We start from the raw sequence: 21,392 nt of genomic DNA, 5'->3' as shown, positions 1-21,392 counted from the left end.
GATTCCGGCCCGCTTGGGTGTGTCACAGGGACAGAGGCAGGACTTCACGCAAATACCTAAACCGGTCCCACCATTAGGAGCCCTGGAAGCAAGGAGTGGCAAATACCTGGGCGGTGCATTGCATAGGCTAGGGAAGGCTGTGCCTCCCCAAACAGCTCAGCGTGGCCCCGCCCATGGTCTTCCCCAAAGCCTCCTCCTGCTTGCCCTTCCCCCTTGGCCCCAGCCCTGGCAGGCTGCTCCTCTTCACCCCGGTGCTCGAATTTGCTACCTGCAGCCGTTACTCATATGTAAGGGATTGTAAAAACCTGCTAGCTGATGCAGCAAATTCCTACAGGTAGCAGTTTCTCATACTCTTGGGTGCAAGAAACTGCTACCTGTAGGAATGTGTTATATGTATTTGCTACCTCTCGCCTATCTTCTGGTACAAAAGTAATTAATTGTTACAAGTTGCAGTTACTGATACTTAAAGTTGTTCTTATTTGCTGACTTGTCCTAATTTGCTAAAACTTGACAGTAGTGTGAGATGAAAGCATAAAGTCTTCGGCTTCCAAATGATCCTGCCTGGTGTATATATGTATCAATTACCTCTTAATAGAGGATTGTAAAAAATAGAGTGAAGTCTTTAAATATAATTTATTTTGCAGCTTCATTTACTTCTGCCCAAGTGACCTGTGTGTTGGATTCATTTTAGTGGGATGCGGAACATATTGAGGATAATTTAAACTCTTAAACTCTTAATTTCCTTAGGGCTTGCCTTCAGTATTCTTCTATGCTAGTGCAACCTCTGTCCATTACAGTTCATCAACTCATCAGGCAGGCACAGGCAGAAATAAACTTGCCCTGTTGCCTTGACTGAGAAAGGTTTCTGATCAAAGGGAGCATAGATTCCAAGCAAGCTTCTTGGGTAATATCTCATTGGAGATGAAAGGGCTTGTTCAGAAAGAGATTTTGAAGTCTGTAGGGTAAAGATGAGCCAGATGGGTTTGTCTCCATGCAGGTATATTTTAGTTTTTGGGGGCGGGGTAGAAAGGAGAGAGAAGTATTTTGGATTTCCTATTTCCCTTACTGAGGGCCATCTGTGCTCACCTGAAATTTTTCCTGGCAGAAGCAGTTCCTATCTATTTATTACTGCATCAGAAATGGCTGCCATCACACAGAGGCATTAGTGGTGGTGGAAGTGAAAGAAGGCAAAGAAGTCTTTTCCCTCCCCAAAACACTACCTTGCATGTGGAAGCCATAATGTTGCTACTGCCTAAATATTTACAAACGGGGAGGGGCAGAAGGCACTGCCAGCTATACTGAGCACCCCAGAGAAGCCATGCACTGTGTGGACTATATGCTGCTACACCTATTCTGTACTGGTGAGGGCAACCCTCAGTCCCCAGTGCTCCTGGTGGCCCCAGGGCTTCCCCTGGCTTCCACCAGCACAAACACCCCTCCTACTACCATTGCTTGAAGATGTATCACCTTCTCCTCCTGGGGGCGGGGAAGAAGAGGAGGGCTGAGGACTCATGAGGGGTGAGACCGTTATTAGATTTAACTCATGTTTTTAAATAGTCACACAAATTAAAGTTGGCTAAACAAGCCTACTATGAAGCACTATATCTACATCCTTCTTGGTTTCTTCTTGTAATTTTGCACAACTCTGTTAATGAACCTCTTGAATGCAGTGCATTCATTTTTTGTGGCTTCTCATGTGTCCAGTACTTCCAGTCCTTCATGATATGCTCATGATCAGGCAGAAGGCGACTTCTTTCAGAACACAAAATTCTATTCAATGAGGAAAAAGAATGCCCAAAAGTAGCTATTGTGACTGGGAGTAGATAGAGATGAATTCCTACTTCTCTCACCCCAGGAAACAGCACAAAAATTGGGTAGAACCACTAGTAATGATAAAGAAGTTGAAATCAAATCTTAATTCAATCATCATATGATATTCCACTCTGTGTTCAAATTCTCTATTCTGTCCTGAGCACATGGCAGCCCCATTGCAGGTATTGCCTCACTCCACTCAACTGCTGGTGTTTTATAAGACAGGCATCTGTAAAAGCTATGCAGAGATTAACAGAATCCAGAAGTTGGTGTTGTAGAGATGTAAGAATCAAGTCTGTGTACTTCACTTTTTCAGCTGGCTTAACAAACACTTCTTGTCCTCTTCATTTAAGGAGTTAATATAAGTGCCCTAATTAGTCAACTTCTGAACTGAAGTCTTTGCTTCGTTCAGTACATTTTCAATGGATATCTCTCTGATTGATCCAAGTGTAGCTTCCATTGCTGGAGAGATATCTACTATTGTTGTAGCAGATGCATGGATGGCATGGTTTAGTGACCCAAGTGTTTTCAACAACAGATTTACAAGAGAGAATGGCAATTGTCTTCTCTGAACTTAGTAGCAAAAGTAGTCCACCAGCCTCACTACTTAGATATTGTAGATATCTCAGTAGATATTTTCCAAACCCAATAATAATGGTTAAAGTAATTTTAAGACAACAGCCAAGGATCGCTCCTGAGAAAGCCAGTGGGTTTTCCCAGATTGGATTAATTTGAACTTCAGTCACAGTGTATCTTCGAAGATGCTCTGTCCTTTTGGACTCTTGCTGAAAAAAAGAGTATAATGAAGACATTAAATTTATAGACATTAAATTTAAAAGTAGATGGCCTCTGAAGTGTGTATTGGAGAGATTAGAGTTACACTTTTCTCTGAGTAAAGCTTGTTCTCCACTATGTCTTCCGGAGACGTTTGCCGGTCCATCAAATGCACAAATAGCCATCTCTTTGGGATTCAATTTACAAGCATTTAACTCTTCTAAGATGTGGGTTGTCAGAGATGCCATCGATGTGCCTTCTATAACCTGAACATCTAGAAATTCATCTGCTGGCCTACCACTGATATCAAGATAACATACGCAGTGACTTAATACTTGACACCCATTTGCATTGGTGTGTTCATCAGCCATGTATGCACATTTTCTGAATGTGGTGAGAGAGTTTGTCACTTTTTCAATGCTGAGACTTTCACTGTTGCACTGCATGCTTCTAACCAGTCAGTTGAGTTTCTTGCAGAAAGATAGTGAGCATTTGCTGGTCTTGGTCGGAACCAGTGTCCAACTTCAGGATTAACAAATTACAATGAACTTTACATTGGCCTCCAGTTTGTAGTGTGTGGTATCTCTTGCTTAAAAAGAGAAATTATGATGTGACAGCCATGTTTGTTCACATAAACTGTGTTGTGTCTCCAGCATTCTTAACAGCCTCATTAAGTACTTCTAAAATTGGCTTTGACATTGACTGACTTATAAGGCTTTCTGCATGTCGATACAGTCCAGAGGATTGGTGTTTTTCAGCCTTTTCACATAGTTTGTCAGCATTGGCTTTGCTGATCAGTCTGGCAAACCAAGTTCCTCCACTTTTAAATCTATGGTATTCTCACATCTTGAATACTGCGGGCAGTTCTGATCACCCTATCTCAAAAAAGATATATTGGAGTTGGAAAGGTACACAGAAGGGCAACTAAAATGATTAGGCGCCTGGAACAGCTTCCATATGAAGAGAGATTAAAAAGACTGGGACTTTCTGGCTTGGAAAAGAGTCGACTAAGGGGGGATATGATAGAGGCCTATAAAATCTTGACTGGTGTGCAGAAAGTGCATAAGCTTCCTTACATAACACAAGAACTGGGGGTCACTCAATGAAATCAATAGGCAGCAGGTTTAAAGCAAACAAAAGGAAGTACTTCTTCACACAACACACAGTCAACCCATGGAACTCTTTGCCAGGGGATGTTGTGAAAACCAAAACTGGAACAGGATTCAAAAAGAACTAGATAAGTTCATGGAGGATATGTCCATCAATGGCTATTAGCCAGGATGGGCAGGGATGCAACACCATGCTCTGAGAGCCTGTTTGCCAGAAGCTGGGAGTGGATGACAGAGGGTGGATCACTCAATAATTGCTCTGTTCTGTTAATTCCCTTTGAAGCACCTGGCATTGGCCACTGTCAGAAGACAGAAAAGGAGTACTTGTGGCACCTTAGAGACTAACAAATTTATTTGAGCATAAGCTTTCGTGCTTATGCTCAAATAAATTGGTTAGTCTCTAAGGTGCCACAAGTACTCCTTTTCTTTTTGCGAATACAGACTAACACGGCTGCTACTCTTAAACCTGTCAGAAGACAGAGTACTGGGCTAGATGCACCATTGGTCAGACCCAGCCATTCTTATGTAAAATTAACTATAATATAATAAAAATGTTTAGTACAAAAACTTCCAACACCAGCCAAAATTGATCACTTGGGCAACACAGCTCTGGCTGCTGGATATCTAGGTAGAGTAGGTGAGTTCATGTAAATATAGTCTGGTCCTGAAGCCTTCCCCCACCCCCTGGGTCATCACTAGCTGTCAGGGGAGAGCTCATTCAGACCTTGCTTACAAATCGTAATTTTAAATTATAAGGTTGGCCAACATTGCCAAAATGAATGCGCCAACATTGTCAGAAAAAACAACAGCTGTTCGAGGAAGCTAGTCTTTGTTCATACTTTTCAAACCTATTATACTTTTTCAGGTACAAGTGTTTTATCATACACTATATATGCTTTTAAAGTGTGTATTAATGTTTCAATTCACATTTCCAACCAACCACTAAATTGGCAACACTGCATGTAACCAGTTGACCAGGGGGGAATGTTGGGGAAATTCGGGGGGGATATAGGGAAGTCCCTGCTGTCACTGAATTAAGTCTCCTGCAGCACCTCAGTAGGTTACATCAAACAAAGAGGAGGTGCAGTGACTGATCAGATCCCGGCCACCTCTCTCCTCTGATTTGCCCCTTTTTAACTACTGGAAAAAGCACTCGCAGAATCTTATGCCAAGTAAAAGCAGCGCGAAGGGCAGCGGCTTCAGCAGATGTCACTGAACATGCTCAGTTTGTGAGCATGCTCAGCACACCCTAAGTAGCAAGTGCCTAGGGCGGAGTTTCTGGTACTCCATCTGGGGCGCTGGGGCCGCCCGCCCTCTGCTTGAACGGGCTGGAGGGGCGCACCCCCACCCCGCCCTCAAGTTCGGGGGCGGCGCGGGGCCTCGCGCCGCCCGCTTGCTCTGCGCTCGGGGACGCGGGCAAGGAGCCGCGCGCCGCTGGCTCGTCCACCCGCTCTGTGCAGGGGCGGGAAAGGGGGGGGGGCCACGCGCCGCTGACCCGCCCCCCGGAGGGTGCCCCTGGGCGCGTCGCCCGCCAGGGGCGAGGAGATTCCGGCGGGGGCGGGGCCTTGGGCGGGGGCCAGCCTCCCCCAGCGGGCGGTTCACCCGCCGCCACGGGTTCTCCAATGGGAGACGGGGGGCTGTTAAAGGGCCGGTGAGCCGACCGAAGGGGAGTGCTGGGCGCCGGTGAGTAGTTCGCGCTGCTCCCTGGGGACTCCAGGGTCGGGCTGGGGCGGCGGGCGGCTCCCCTCACTGACGCGGCGCGGGACAGGAGCCCCCCCCCCCCCCCCGCAGGTTCCGCTGCCCGGGGGCCTTAACAGCCTTTGCCTCTTTGTAGCGCACTCACCCCCGGCCAGGTCCCGCGTGGAGGTGAGAGGGGTCCAGCCCCCCACCCCCGGTAACCCCAGCGCCCCTGGTGGGGCTGAGGGGTCCATTCGCGTCTGCTCCCCCCGTTAACTCAGCTCCACTTGCGCGGGGGGACACAGCCCCCTACCGAGCTCAGGGACCGGGGGCTCCTCTCTGGAGGTACCCCCGCCCCCACCGCTTGGCTCACTTAACACAGGACCGGGCTGGAGCCGGCCGGGGTCTCCCTTCCCATCTGTGAGCCATAACCCGGCCTGCCCCACGCAGCCTCCCTCTGTTGGCAGGAGAAACTCTCTCCTTCCCCTTCCGGCTGCGGAGCAGTCCTGGTCCCTTCCTCGTACAGCACTGGCTGCAGCCCCGCGCGGGGCGGATTCTGGCCGGTGAATCCGTCTCGTGGGAACTAGGCTGGCTGGCCATGTCCTCAGCTCTGCTCCTGCTGCTTTGCTCGTTCTTCACTAGCTTGTTCTTCCTGCCAAATTGCGATTGTTCTCTCCATTACTTGTCTCATGCCAAAATTAAACTCCGTGGAGCAGGGATTGCCTTTCCTTTACATACGTCCACAATGACCGTTTCAGCCTGATCGTGATCTTCCCTGAGCAGGGCCTCTAGCTGTTACTATAAAACAAACAATAGTTTGTTCCAAAGGCAGTGTTGCGGTCTCTCACGATTTTATCATGAGGCTTAGGATATTTGATTTTTTTTCCTTAAAATCCTAACTTCATGATATTACTCCAAAATCTCAACTTTTATTTAAAAAAAATAAGTTTCTACTCCTTATGGTTGTAGAGATTGAAAATCATGAACCCTAAAATTTCAAAAGCCAGAAGGCAAATAGATAGAACTCCAAATGCATTATTTTTTAAATTTAATTTTAAGCCAACTCATGATTTGGGGGGGCCTAACCCATGATTTTTGAATGCTTGGGATTGGGAATGCTGCATAAGAGTGAGAGTTGGAGCCCCTATAGGCACTTATAATATGGTGCTAGGCACCACGTAAGCACATGGACACAAAATACAGATCTTTTCCCGTGAAATGCTTTGAATTTCTTTTCTTTTCATGCACTCTTGTGTTATATCATTCTGTCATATTTGTCTACTTCAGCCATCACAAATCCTTTATCATTTCTCTAATCTGCCCCAGCAGCTTTCTTCTGAATGAGCTTCCCTTCTTCCCAACTTGGTGCATTCAGCAAGTGTCATTGCCTTACTTTAGAGTCCTCCTTCAAAACCATTGATGACCTCTGAGGTGTTGAACTCATGACTGGCAGTAACTGTAAATATGCACATCCTGCCACAGCCAACCCACTTCTTCCATGAAAGCAAAATTCTTACACGTACTGTACCAGTCAGCAGCTTTTGTAAAATACATTTTGAAATATGGTGGTTATGTTTTCTCTACATCTAGCTAGACTATGGACATTTTCTGGGGTACCACCATTTTTGTCTCTTAAATACTTTATGCAGATAGTTTTGTGTGCTCAATAAAGTGCTTTTCTGTAGGGGCAACAACCATCACAACAAACCAGAACTTTGAGAACACCATTATAGTTTCAAGCACTATGATTAGTGTATGAAATCCAGAGTGATGTTATATGACAGTGGAATTAATGAAAAGTTAGATCAGTCAGATACACTCTGTAAATTAACAAGATTAGGACAAGTTATTAATAAAGAAAATAGTTCTTGTGAAAATATACCATCTCCTCAGCAATATGAAATGCAAAACTAGGGGAAAAGGTAACACATACTTACCAGTTAGAAGAGAGGGAGCTGCAACCAGCAGCTACTAATTTTTAAATGTCTTTAGGCTTGCAGTTGTTTGGCTCTGCCAAATATAAAGAGCTAACCCCAGAAAGGCATGCTGGGAAAAAAGTCTGTATAAAAAGGAAAACCCTGTCCAGGAAAGGAATAGCTGGAATTGGGAAGTTAGTAAGGAAACTGTCTAGCTGCATCTTTATGTACCATCTATCTTTGATCCAGCAAAGCACTTAAGTACATGGTTAACTTCAGACACAGTAGTTTTTTGACTTCAGCAAGACTACTCATGTGCTTAATTGCTTTGCTAGATCAGGGACAGAGGACTCAGCAGTTTGCAGGATCTAGCCCTTAATAAATTGTAAGTCTGGAATACCACAATTGTTATTCTTATATGGTTTATAGTGTGGTCTGTTCAGGGGGCTTTGTGCTGACCCTAGTGGCCTGATAGGCAAGGTACAGAGCTTCCTAATGAGACTCTAGCCTGCCATTCTTTCTTTCCTAATCCCAATAGGTAAGGCTGCATGTCTGTCACAGAGGTCACGGAAATCACGGATACTGTAACCTCTGTAACTTCTGCAGTGGGTGGTTCGGCTGGCTCCGTTCCGGCCACTGCTGGGGCAGTCTTTGGCCACCTTCCCCTCACCCCCAGCAGCATCAGTAGTAGTTTGGTTGTGGGAGGGGGCTCAGGGCTGGGGCACGGGTTTGGTGTGTGTGGTGGTGCTTACCTCGAGGGCGGCTCCCCGGAAGCGGCTGGCATGTCTTTGCAGCCCCTATGTTGGAGGGGCCATGGGGCTCTGCGCGCTGCCCCTGCTTGCAGGCGCTGCCCCTACTTGCAGGCACTGCCCCCGCAGCTCCCACTGGCTGCAATTCCCAGCCAATGAGAGCTGCGGAGCCAGCGCTTGTGGTGGGGGAGCACCCGGTGCCCCCCTGGCCTTTCCTTTCCCCAGGATCTGCAGAGACATGCTGGCCGCTTCCGGGGAGCTGCGCAGAGCTGGGTAGGGAGCCTGCCAGCCCTGCCAACCCTCCCACCCCAGCACCAGCAGGGGACCTGGGCTGCGTGCTGCCGCCCACCCCAGCACCTGCAGTGCCCCCTGGACTGCCCTGCCTGAGCACCCCGGCCCGCCTTCCCAGAGCATCCCCCTGCCCAAGTTTTAGTTAGGGGTATATAGTACAAGACATAGATAGGTCATGGGCCATGAACTTTTGTTTACTGCCCATGACCTGTCCATGACTTGTACTAAAAATACCCATGACTAAAATGTAGCCTTTCCTATAGGATCCATTGACAAGGGGGCAGGGTTAACTAGGGAGAACTGGGGTTTAAAAGTCCAGCTCCTAAGTAAGCAGAGGAGCTAGCAAATGGAGTTTTGTGAGGAAATTTAGAGAAGGAACATGAGAGCCAGATACAACTAACAAATATTATCTAAACTTAGGCCAATAAGGCCCCGAAAGAACAAACAAACAAACTCTCTGCAAGAGTAAAAATAAAGGCAGAAATCCAGCAGCAGAGTGGGGGCTATCCAGTTTATTGCACTGAATGCATCTTGTATGATTACCTGTCTTGTGGGCAGGTGGCATGTGTGCATTCAGTGCAATCAACTCGTGGCCCTCAGGGACTGAGTATGAGTTCTTGAGACCAGAGTGGCTGAACTGGAGGAGCTAAGGGAGACAGAGAAATCCATAGAGGAGACTTACCAGGACACAGTAGAGTGGTCCCAGCACAAGTCTGACAGCCTTTGTGCTGTTGAGGAGGATGAGAGCCTCCGGGAAGGAGAACATCAAACTGAAGCAGAGAAAAACAATCCTATAGTTAGGACCCTCCTTCCAGATGATGTCCCGGTATCATCAGTGCAGATACCCCTCTGGGGAATGGGACCCCTGTTATTAGGAGGAGAGGTAATAATAATGGGGGATTCCATTATTAGAAATATTGATAGTTGGATTTGATTACCAGGAGAACCACATGGTGAATTGTCTGACATGGTGTACCTCTCAAGACGTCTAGATAGACTTATGTGCAGTGCTGGGGAGGAGCAGGTGGTTGTGGTACATGTAGGTACCAATGACATAGGGAAAAGTCAGAGAGCGCTCTCAAAGGCCATATTTAGGGTGGTAGGTAAGAGATTAAAGCCCAGGACCTTCATAATAGCATTTTCCAAAGTATTTCCAGTTATTTTGATTTAGTTGGGGATTGGTCCTGCTTTGAGCAGGGGGTTGGACTAGATGACCTCCTGAGGTCCCTTCCAACCCTGATATTCTATGATTCACATGCAGGGCCAGTTAGACAAGCCTAAACTGCAGTCTCAATGTGTGGATGAGATGATGGTTTTCAGAAGGGGATTTAGGTTTATTGGGAACTAGGGAACCTTTGGGAGAAGGAGGAGCCCAAACAGGAAGGATGGGCTCCACCTAAACCAAAACGGAACCAGATTGCTGGCATGTAAAATTTAAAATGTCATAGAGGAGTGTTTAAACTAAGGGCCAGGGGAAAGCTGACAGGTGCAGTGGAGTACATGGTTCAGACAGCAACATCCTTTAGGGGAGGATTTATAAAAGGGGATGCTCTATATCCTAGTAAAAAGGAGATGATATACGTTTATGGAGTACAGATAGGAACTTCAGAGAAACCGTCAAACAAAAAAAGAGTCCCACTTAATTACATCACATGAAGGCAGACAACTAAATATTAACAAATTTTATAAGTGCTTGTATACAAGTGCTAGAAGTCTAAATACTAGGATGGGTGGACTTGAGTGCCTGGAATTACATGATGCTATTGATATAATGGGCATCACAGAAATTTGGTGTAACAATGATAATGGGGCACAGTAATTCCAGGGTACAAAATATTTAGGAATGACAGAGTAGGTTGTGCTAGTAGGGGAGTGGCACTATATGTGAAAGAAAGCATATAGTCAAATATAGTAAATGAATCAAACTGTACCATAGAATCTCTATGGATATAAATTCCATGCTTGAATGATAAGTGTGTAGCAGTAGGAATATACTACCAACCACCATGATGGTGATGGAACTGTGAAATGCTCAGGGAGATTAGCCAGGCTACCAAAAAAGAAAACCTAATAATATGTGGGATTTAAACTATCCCCATATTGACTAGGTATGTACCTCAGGTTGGGATGCAGAGAGAAAATTTCTAGACATCATTAATGATTGCTTCTTGCAGCAGTTAGTCCTCGAACCCACAAGGGGAGAGGCAATTCTTGATTTAGTCTTAAGTAGTGCACAGGATCTGGTTCAAAAAGTGAATTTAGCTGAACTGTTCAGTGATAATAACCATAATATAATTAAATTTAAAATCCTTGTAGGAGAGAAAATGCCAAAGAAACCCACTACAGTAGCATTTAAATTCAAAAAGGAGAACTAAACAAAAATGAGAAAGCTAGTTAAATGGATATTAAAAGGAATAGTCACAAGAGTGAAATGCCTGCAAGCGGCATGGAAACTTTTTAAAAACACCATAATAGCATCTCAAACTAAATGTATACCACAAATAACACCCTCCCCCTCCCACCAACAAAACAGTAAGAGGACCAAAAAAATGCCACCAAGGCTAAATAATAGAGTAAAAGGTGGTTAGAGACAAAAATACATCATTTTAAGATTGGAAGTCCATTGGAAGGCCTTTCCTACTAAGGAAAACAGAAAGGAGCATAAACTCTGGCAAGTCAAGTATAAAATTGTAATTAGGCAGGCCAAAAAGGAATTTGAAGAGCAACTAATACTGCATGCAGATCTGGTCACCCCATCTCAAAAAGGCTATATTAGAATTGAGAAAGTAGTACAGAGAAGGGCAACTAAAATGATTAGGGGTATGGAACAGCTTCCGTATGAGGAGAGATTAAAAAGAGTGGTTCTTTCATCTTACAAAAGAGACAACTAAGGGAGGATATGATAGATGTATATAAAATCTTGAATGGTGTGGAGAAAGTGAATAAGGAATTGTATTTTACCACTTCGCATAACACAAAAACCAGGCATCACCCAATGAAATTAACAGACAGCAGGTTTAAAAAAAACATAAGGAAGTAGTTCTTCACGCAATGCACAGCCAGCCTTTGTAACTCGTTGCCAGCGATTGGGGTTCAAAAACAAATTAGATAAATTCATGGAGGATAGGTTCACCAGTGGCTCTTAGCCAAGATGGTCAGAGATGCAACCCCTTGCTCTGGGTATCCCGAAGCCTCTGACTGCCAGGTGCTGGAACTGGATGACAGGGGATGGGTCACTCAATAAATTGCCCTGTTTTGTTCATTCCCTCATGAAAGCTTATGCTCAAATAAATTTGTTAGTCTCTAAGGTGCCACAAGTATTCCTTTTCTTTTTGCGGATACAGACTAACACGGCTGCTACTCTGAAACCTGTCAGAAGACAGAATACTGGGCTAGATGAACCATTGGTCTGAGCCAGTATGGTCATACTTAGGTAAATCTTTTGAAATCTATGCTGTTTTCAAGAATTTCACACGAATAGGATTTGTTTTTTGCTAAAAGACCAAGTCAGGTTTGCTATCTCTAAATCACAATGAAAAAACTAAAAGAATTTGTTCTCATAAGAAGAAACAAGTGTTTTCTTCAAATTTGAAGTTGGTGTTAAAGCCTGGATGTAACTGTATAACCTTAAAGTTCTTGTAATCATAAAGAAACCTGCCCACTGGAAACTATTGCCAATGCTTAGAGATACAAGGCCAGCATCAATCAAAATACACTTTTCCAATTCCAGTGATTTAAGTGGAATTACACCAGTATAATAGAAGAGTACTTGGCCCCAGGATTTCAGCTGAATCTAACATTTTTCAACAAGATGACAAATACAATTGAACGTCTAAAAGTTGACTGAACTGTTTAGTTCTAATCAGCAACTTTTCTGGATAATTAAGTTGCTCGATGATTTTTTTTTTTTTTTTAAATTACAAAACTTTCACAGGCTAAACATAGTGTTTGATGAATAGGTCATGAAAATCAATTGCTGGAAGCCAAAAGGAGAGGTGATTACACTGTAATTTGGATTGGAGAAGGAACAGCAGGTACTAAATACATTGATTTACTGCCAGTTAGAACCAAATATAGTGCTTCCCTCTAGCACTAGTATCTATTCATGGTAGGCTCATGAGGTGAAATACTAAAGGTTAGGAAAAAACCTTAAAGATAAGATAAAATGTTCCAATATAATTTTATTTCACTCTGCATCTACAGTAATAACACGGTGTTGCTGCCTGTCATTGGGCGGTTTGTTCACGGCTGGTCGTACCCACTTCAGGCACTTTTAGAGATTAGCTCTGCCCAGTTCAGTGCCCCCTTCCTTCTCTTCCAGCATCTGCAGCTCACCTCTTGTTCACAGAGTTGTGGCCACAGCTGCTTTGTGACTCAGCCCTCCAACCCGCTCACTTTGTGATTCCCCTTTAGAAGTCTTTCTGTTCAAGCAGCATCAGGCAGTCCTCATTTCTGCTGCCCTGACCCTGTCACTCCTGCAGTGACCCAGGTGGTCTTCTAACTCACTGCCCCAAGCAGTACCACTCTGCAGTGGTTGGTAGAGGGACCCAGGCCCACCCTCTACTCAGGGTTCCAATGCAGGACCCTGTAGCAAAAGATTAAGGTCTGTGACTGCACCCATTTTCCTGCTCTAGCCCCTGGACTATTTCCTACTGTTTTTCTCCAGTCCTCCTAGTCAGAAGACCCCTTTCTCTCAGGCCTACAATGTCTCAGGGATTCCTATCCCTCCCTTCTCTCTGGGAAGAGAGACTACAGGCTTCCTGCCTGCTGCACCCCTACTCTATTGTCAGCCTCCTGGTTTTATAGAAGTCCCCACCTGTTCCCTCACAGGTGAGCTTCTTTCTAATCAAGGCTCGTCACACAGCCTAAATCTCTCTCGTTTGACACTAATTTGGCTGATTGAGCCTGATGGGCCTAATGCAGCTCTCTCAGGTCTGGTGTGGGAGTACACCCCATCATACACCCTCACCCTCAAGACTGCAACCCACATTACCATTATACAGTTGTCCATTCTGATGTATCTTTATTCTCTGTGAAATTGTTTTCCATTTCCTAATTCCTATGCAAATACATTCTCCTATATAAGACAAAGCCAGTGTATTTGCATATATGTAAATATAGACACACACATACATATATATGATAGGCTCTTGTAGCTCTAATGAGAAATCACTAAAACACTGTGGTTCAGGCAGTCTCAATTATCCATTTTCTGTTCCTTACTCTAAGTATCAACATCTATCAGCTGGATTCAAATGACCCAAATTAGTTAATGTTAATTTTACTATTAAAATCCATATTCCACTTACAGCTTTGTACAGCTTTGAAACACTTCTTACCTTCTTTTCCTTGCACAGTACATTTTCTGTCTTTTTTCTTAGTTATCTGTCATGAATCACACTTATATTTGAAAAAATATTTGTTTCATCTTTATATGTTCCTGCTTTTCATTCCTAACCAGAAGTCATCTTTTATTCATGGCCATCATGATATTGCAAAGTATAATGACTTCTGGTGGAGAGAAAACACAAAGAATTAATCAACTCTTAATGGGGGAAAATATATACGGTAATATGTTAATAAGAGAAAAGAATTACATATTTCTGTGAAAGAGAAATAGAATTATTTCTAAATACAAAGTTTTTCAAAGTAGTCAGTGAGGTATCAGCATCTTTAAATGCCAGGACTGAAAGATGTTGTTTGACATGCAAATGTTTGTGAGTGAACCAGTTACAATCAGTCATGTTCTAAAGCTGCGTCTACATAGCCCCATAGTTTGGACTATAATGGTGTAAATTGCAGCGCGAACTAGAATGTTGTGTTCTAACTCTCTGGGGTGGAGATTGCAGGCGTGATCTACAAGTTATCTAGTTTGCATTAACATAGTCTTCTTTCTTTTGTCTTCTTTCTTATTACCAGAGAGTGCTAATAAGAGTGTCAGTTTTCTTTGAAAGTTCATCAATTCCTGTTACTTATTTCTCCTGTTATGATTCTTCTTCCAGAACCACAATTAGTGGCTGAGGAAATGTTTGTAAATGGGAATTCACAATAAGCAGATGTGTTTTTAAGAAGCAAAATCCTGTTATCATACAAGTAAAATATAACTTATATAAGAAATACAGTTACCATAGTGTGAGGATGTGACGCAGCAGGGAGGGGGGAGTGTTGACCTGGGAATGTGCCCTGGGGATGGGAGACCTGAGAGCCTGTCACCTGAGCCAGGAGGGGGAGGAGGAGGTAACACCTCTGCCCAGGAATGTGAACACAGGCTGCAGAAGGGAGCCTGCTGGGGGGGGGGTTAGTTTCAGTTTGGTGCTGGGTGAAGGACGCAGGGAACCCCAGGGCTGGGGTCTAAGCTTCCTGCTCCCCCAGAAGGACTTGACTGAGGGGTCTTGGTTGTACCCACAACCTCTGTTTTGGACTGTGTTCCTGTTGTCCAATAAAACTTCTGTTTTACTGGCTGGCTGAGTGTCTCAGTGAATCCCAGGAAGAAGGGTGCAGGCCCTGGACTCCCCCACACTCCGTGACACATAGTTATTTCTAAATTGAATGTTTGCCCTGGGGAAAATTGCTCTTGAGCCAATGCTTGCCTGAATTTCTGATTTGTTTTTAGTCTAACAATATTCTGACATGGGTTGTTGCTGGTAAGAGTGGCAGAGGCCCAGGGGAGGAAAGGTTGAAGGAAGGGGGTTGTACCTTTGAGTTTGTAGGGATTTCTTCCTATACGTATTTTCTGTATTAAGAAAATTTTAATTCAAGAAGATTTTTGAAATGGCAAATACTATTTTCGATGTGTCAATGGAACTATTCTAATTGTTCTATTGTTAATACAATGGCTCAGAAATAGTAAGTGCCTCCAAAACCTCAGCTTTTAAAATGAAACTGTTTTTTAGGTAGAAATAACTTTTTAAAGTCATCTGAGAAATGTCTCTCACTCAGATATTTTACATCTCTGAAGAAATGGCTTACCAATTTTAGCCACTTTAGACAACTCAAGATGAGACTTATATGTCAAGTTTCAGGTTGGAGCAAATTTAAAATCGCAAAATTGTAAAAGCCAAAGGAAAATAGCCACATTTTTATAATGGAAATATCAACTCAATCTGAACAGTGTGTGAGACCGATATAAATTGATGGATTTATAATTCATGTGAGATCAGAGAGGCTTATTTATAGCTACTCTATATTCCAAACATTTTTTAAAAATTGATTTAATCTATCAGATAGAAGAATGATCAGTTCAGCATATAGATTCTTTAGCAGTGTTGATTTAGGAGTCAGTTTCATTAAATGAAAATATCACTAAATATCTTTGAGATTTATATTATTTGTTCTTTCCTCCTTAGGATCTTAACAAGCCTGGCAAATAGAAAGATGACCAAGCAATGAGAAAACTCACTACCTGAAGAACTGAGGGCCACTTTGTGATTGTTTTTTAAATCATATTTGCATAAATAAATAAACTGAATACTCTCATATTATCTCTTTAGTCAGCTGCAGTAACAATTATTAGATTTAAAGATGGAAAAAATGAAACAATTAAAAAGAAAAAGAAAAAGCAATTTTAGCGTTCAAGAAACTCAAACACTCCTTAAAGAAATTAGAAAAAGGAAAGAGGTACTTTTTTCCAAGCAGCTTAATACAACAATTAATGAGATGAAACGAAAGGCTTGGGAGGAAATAGCAGAGTGTGTGAATGCTGTAGGTGAAGGAGAGCAAAGAACAGGGACAGAAGTGAAAAGGCGATACCTTGATTGGAGAGCACTCATGAAGAGAAAGCGTCTGAATGCAAACATCAAACTGGTAGGCACTGGGTTTCACCTTCCATCATCCGATTTAGATGACTCTGTTAATGAAGAGATGGATGAGAAAATGGGATTTACAAATGAAAACAGTTTTGAATGGCTAAATATCACAGACTTCAGAGAAGCCAGTGGATCTTTAACAGAAATCAAGGTGGAAGAGGAGGAGGAGGAGGATCCACAGAATTTTGAAGTAAGTAGTTAGTGTACTGTAGTTGTGTTCAATATGGCCATTCTCTTCACTCCAGCTTGGGGACTTTCTCCACACTTGTGACTAGTACTCCTCTATATTATAATTTCCCAAGACAGTCTGATTGTGTGAATTAGAGAATCCCCTGTGACAAGCTCTGTTGTTATATGAATGATATTCAAAATCCAGCAACCTACACGTCTGCATACAGTCTTGGGTTTTTTTTATTAAATATACATGTATTCAGTAATCTTCTAAATATATTTATGCCTCTGTTTTCCCTTTTCCTTTCTCCCATGGACTTAATTTATTTCAAACAGATGCAGTATCCATGTGGACTGAAGGAGGAGTTAGCTTAGTATTTCTCCTATCCACATCCCTGCACATACACTAGAATAGGTGGAGGAGTAACCCATCTCTTTCACAATCCAACCACTTCCAACTGGAGACAAGGATGAGAAAGCAGTCCTCGTGTCACCTATGATAACACAATCCTGCTGGAGAGGAGAGATGAACTGGGAAAGGGAAATGGTTGGTTGATTTTACAACTGGTATCAAACTCCTAATAGGCAGCATCCCACCATTCAGCAATGAAATCTATAGAGCAGTAGCATGGGGAGAAGAGGAGGAGGGTGGGAGTGATCTTGCCAGTTCTGAGACTGTCAATCAGATGGAATTCCAATAATTCCATCTGATTTTTGTAGGGTCATGTTGAATACAGGTCCGGGGAGATACTGTTCCTTACGTTCCCAAACGAGGCAGATTTCTTCTTTTTTTAACTTTAGGTGCCATGAGAAAAAAATTGATTTATGGGCAAATCCTGTACCCAATGCATGGCTTGAACAGTTAGGAAGGGTGCCAAGTAGAGGTGTGGGAGATATGCAGGATGGGAAAGAATTTTTCTCCTAAGCTAGGGTGACATTGGAACTGTTTTGTGACCACTATTGCAACAATAAGGCTGAATTACCCCCACAGTTTCTGAGTTCCTCCTGCACTAGAGGAATAGCCAGTAAATCCACATTTGTCCTGGATCCACTGGCCTTGGTGCTGCTCCTTCGCAGACTTGGTCCCCACCTGAACCCAAAACCCCATGTTTACTGGGGCACAGTGACCACTTATGTAGCATGGTTCTGTAGCACACAGGTATATACCCCCTCCATGAACTTTTAGAGTCCCCCCAGGCCTGTGGAACCACGCCAGTATTGCTACACCCAAGGTCCCTCTGTACCCAGGGCTTCGAGCCAGAGTGTGTAAAAGAGAGAATAAAAATAACTAAAGGATCAGTTAAACAAATCTTGTTCTTGTCCCCATTTAGCACAATTTGAAGTGCTGGGAACTGTCACGGGGTGCACGATCACTGCTTGTCTGGCACCTCCTCCTGGTCACTCTGGATTAGCTCTTAAGGGCTACGCCCCTTTCCGTCATCGCATGCCATAACACCGTCTCTCTCCCAGGTCTGCAGCACCTCTCTTTTCCCAGGAACCACAGCGTCCTCTTCATGACTCAGCCCTCCTGCTAAGTCACTCATTGTTTCCCCCCTTCTGGGGTACAGTCCTTCAATTCTCTGTGACTCCCACAGTGACCCAGACAGTCTTCCCATTCACTGCCCTACCAGTCTATACAATGCCGTCAGTGGCTGGTAGGGGAACCCAGGCCTGCCCACTACTCTGGGTTTCAATCCAGCGACCATACACCCAGCAGTTCTAGGCTTTCCTCTCCTAGCCCTCACTGCTGCTTCTTGGACTGATTCCTACAACTCCTGGTTCCCCTCCTTACTCTGGGTGTACCAGTTCCAAAACCACGTCCTCCTTTCAAGGGAGTGACTGCCCTTTCCCAGCAGCCCTTGTCTGCTGGCAGCTTCCTGGCTTTATAGGCCCTGCCTGTTCTTTTCCAACTGAGCCTGCTTGCAATCAATTCCTGCTCCCTGGCTTTTCCTCTAGGTGCAGCCTATGGAGTTAATAGGCCTACCTGGCCACCTTAACCCCATCTATTCCTATGTGGGGTGGACACCCCATCACAGGAAAATGTGAGAAAAAAGGCCGCAGATCTCAAATAAAACACAACATCAAACTGTTTTTAGTGATGGAACCTTTACAGCATTAGTTAAAGCAATGTTATGTTACATAACTGAATAGCTTACAGTTCCAATTCATATGTTAAATAATTGGTCAAAAGAAATTCCTAGAATGTCCTAGGTGCCTATCATGGAACCTGTATGAAAACTAAAAATAATGCCTGCTTATTAACCCTCGTTCTCTTGCAGTAAATATGAAAATTCTTTTAGATCATCTAAGTAAAATTTTTAAAAAAATCCACAACCTGTTTTTAAACAAAGCTTTGCAGAATAAACAGCCGATTTTTCTGCATCTTTACAGTAGGGGTGTACTGAAGAAATTGTCTTGTGTGTTTCATGACCACATGTGAGTTTGTTGCTAATCAAATAAGCTATGCCTTTGTAACAGCAGAAAACTCAGGGTTTGAGTTTAACACACAAATTGTCTAGGGAACAAGTGAAATGAATGTCTGGAATAACTTCTGAGATATCACTAGAAACAACAGAAGTGTGCTCTATTTTCAGTGAGGTTGCATGGGGGTAACTGGCTCAATATGGTATAAAGAGGTACATGAAATAATTGTGTTTCTCATTCCTCCCAACAGTTTCCTATTGAGGAAGAGGAGGAAATTTTGTCATCAGTTTTGCCAGATTCCAAAAAGGAAAGTGACCTACCTGATTTCACCCACATTGAAGAGTTTGGAAATCTGAGCTCTGCTCAAGCCCGGCTAGCCTACGAGGACTCTCATTTGCTCATAAACCTGGAGAAACAAAAACTAGAGCTGGAGAAACAGCGGCTGGATATTGAAGCTGAAAGACTACAAGTAGAGAAAGAGCGCCTGCAGATCGAAAAGGAGCGATTACGGCATGTAGGCCTGGAGCATGAGAGACTTCAACTGGAGAAGGAGCGGATCCAGATTGAGCGGGAGAAACTGAGGCTAGAGGCCCTGCGTGCTGAAAAACCTGCCCTGGAAAATGACATCACCCAGGTGGAAAAACCCATTTTACAGCCTCTGGATCTAGAAACTGAAAAATTAAAACTCGAAAAGGAACGTTTGCAATTGGAGAAAGAGAGGCTGCAGTTTTTAAAATATGAATCTGAGAAGCTGCAGATTGAGAAGGAACGTTTACAAGTGGAGAAAGAACGCCTTCGAATTCAGCGAGAGGGTCACTTGCAGTGAACTTCTTGGCTAAGGTTTCATTAATAGTGTTTTGATGTTCAAATATAAGTAGTTTTTTCTTAATACAGAAACTGTCCTAGAGGTTTAAATTTCTTCTGTCCAAAATTTAATGTTGATGTTAAACTAAAAAAATAAAAAATGAAAAGGAATGGTGTTTGGTAAATCAGTATGCCTACATAAATGGAACTTATGTGTGAAACTGCTTTTCAATGTAGCAGAAGCAAGTGTTATGTTCTCTTGCATCCAGTATTGTATTGTATAGTTTGGTGTCCTGTTCATACAAGCACATTAAGGATCAAGACAGCTGTATCTTTCCACGGTTATAACAGTGTTACCTTAAAAGTATGGAAACTGTCAAATCTGCATATATTGTGAAGAAATGGTACTGAAGATAGCCCAAACATTAAATATTTATTTTTTACACAAAGCAAACTACATGAGGTGATAATTACATTTAATTTAATTTTCTTTACTTTATAAACACGTTTTCAAAATGCAAAGAAGTTCTGAGAATTAATGAAGTGCAAGTTAATTTCAATACACATGGGTTTATTGTCCTGCCCTCTAGTGGCCAGAAAGGCTAAAGAGAAGGTAGTATTCTGCCTAGTTGGAGTCTGTGTATTAGACAGTCACATAGCAACTGTATCTAAATAAAAACTGGACTGATGGATGGGTCAATGAAGTAGCAATGCTGTGCAGTTTTGTACTTCCAGATTACCATTCTGAATCTAATGGAGACTCCTAGTGGCAGAAAGTAATTATCATCTGATTGCTGTGGGGTGACTCTGTGGAATAACTTAATAGATTTAGTCTATTTCTTAGCCCACAGTTATGCAGGTTGCAAAAGAACAAACCACAATTAGCTCACTTGCTGGTAGTCTCAATTGGACCAACAAATTTACCCAAATAGTGAGTTCAACTAAAAAGTATATAACAGTTCATAAGATGTTACAATAACCTATAATAACAAATGTTGATGGGGGTACAAAAGGGAGACAGAATTAGTCTAAACTAAAAGGCTACATTGATATGATTCAAAGAAATTGTTGAAATTATGCTTGTTAAAAACAGGAGATGTGGAGCCGGAAGTTAATGAGTCAAACTTGGTATATCAGATATTAGGTCTAATTGGTAGACAAAATAATGGAGGGATGGGCTATTCCATCCATCACTCCCTTTTTGGGTCCTTAAAGAGATTTCTGAGGGAAAGTAAGGAAATAACAAAGAGAAGAACAGATGGAAAGAACAGACATCAGCTACTGGAGTGAGTTTCACAATCATGGCTGCCACCTCCACCATTTCCTGGAGTCCCAGCCTTCATCATCCTGATCTTGAGAGATGTTCTGGTCAGAACAGGCCAGACAGACAGAAGGACCCAGAAGGATCGCTACCCCTAGTGGCTCTAGCTGAATGCTATATATGACCTGGGATGATAGTTATTGCCATCTAAGAGACTGTCAAACAAGGGGGCTTGTCCTTCTAAGGTTGGACTTTAACAACAACAAAAGCAAGGACATCTCCAGCCCATCTCAACTAACGTCTTCTCTTTTCCCCAAAAGGACTGTTATTACCTTCTTTGGTACCATCTACCAAACGGGGGGGGGTTACCTTCTAAAAACTCTCTCCAGCTAAAGGGAAAGGGAACAAGGAATGAAAGCTTTTAAAATGAAAACTTTATTGAATACTTTACATTTTAAATACTGTTTTTCCTGCTTTTCTGTATCTTTAATAAAAGGTTAAAAGGATATTTAATGGTGTGTTTTCCATGGTGCTAAGCAGGCTGAGGTCTCTGTATACCAAGCTCCAGACCTTGTTTAACATTGTCCAGTGTTGGACAA

At 43.1% G+C, this 21,392-nt stretch overlaps 1 protein-coding gene across 2 annotated transcripts; it reads left to right on the top strand.

Moving 5' to 3' along the window:
- The first annotated feature begins 5,259 nt into the window (after positions 1 to 5,259).
- Positions 5,260 to 19,717, top strand: MSANTD4 (Myb/SANT DNA binding domain containing 4 with coiled-coils). 2 transcript variants are annotated; one of them, XM_077808681.1, is made up of 4 exons: positions 5,260 to 5,378; positions 11,673 to 11,761; positions 15,675 to 16,323; positions 18,979 to 19,717. In XM_077808681.1, exons 3-4 carry the CDS (start codon positions 15,850 to 15,852, stop codon positions 19,552 to 19,554), a joined length of 1,050 nt encoding a protein of 349 aa, XP_077664807.1. In that variant the 5' UTR covers positions 5,260 to 5,378; positions 11,673 to 11,761; positions 15,675 to 15,849; the 3' UTR covers positions 19,555 to 19,717. The 2 variants fall into 2 exon arrangements, with proteins under 2 accessions (XP_077664807.1, XP_077664812.1); XM_077808686.1 differs by lacking the exon at positions 11,673 to 11,761 and having other exon boundaries at positions 5,273 to 5,378.
- Positions 19,718 to 21,392: the final 1,675 nt, after the last annotated feature.

The sequence above is a fragment of the Eretmochelys imbricata genome, chromosome 1 (genome assembly GCF_965152235.1).
Source record: "Eretmochelys imbricata isolate rEreImb1 chromosome 1, rEreImb1.hap1, whole genome shotgun sequence".
In the NCBI taxonomy this organism is placed as follows: domain Eukaryota; kingdom Metazoa; phylum Chordata; order Testudines; family Cheloniidae; genus Eretmochelys; species Eretmochelys imbricata.
Note: the sequence above shows the minus strand (reverse complement) of the source record. Positions and strands in the feature narration are given on the sequence as shown.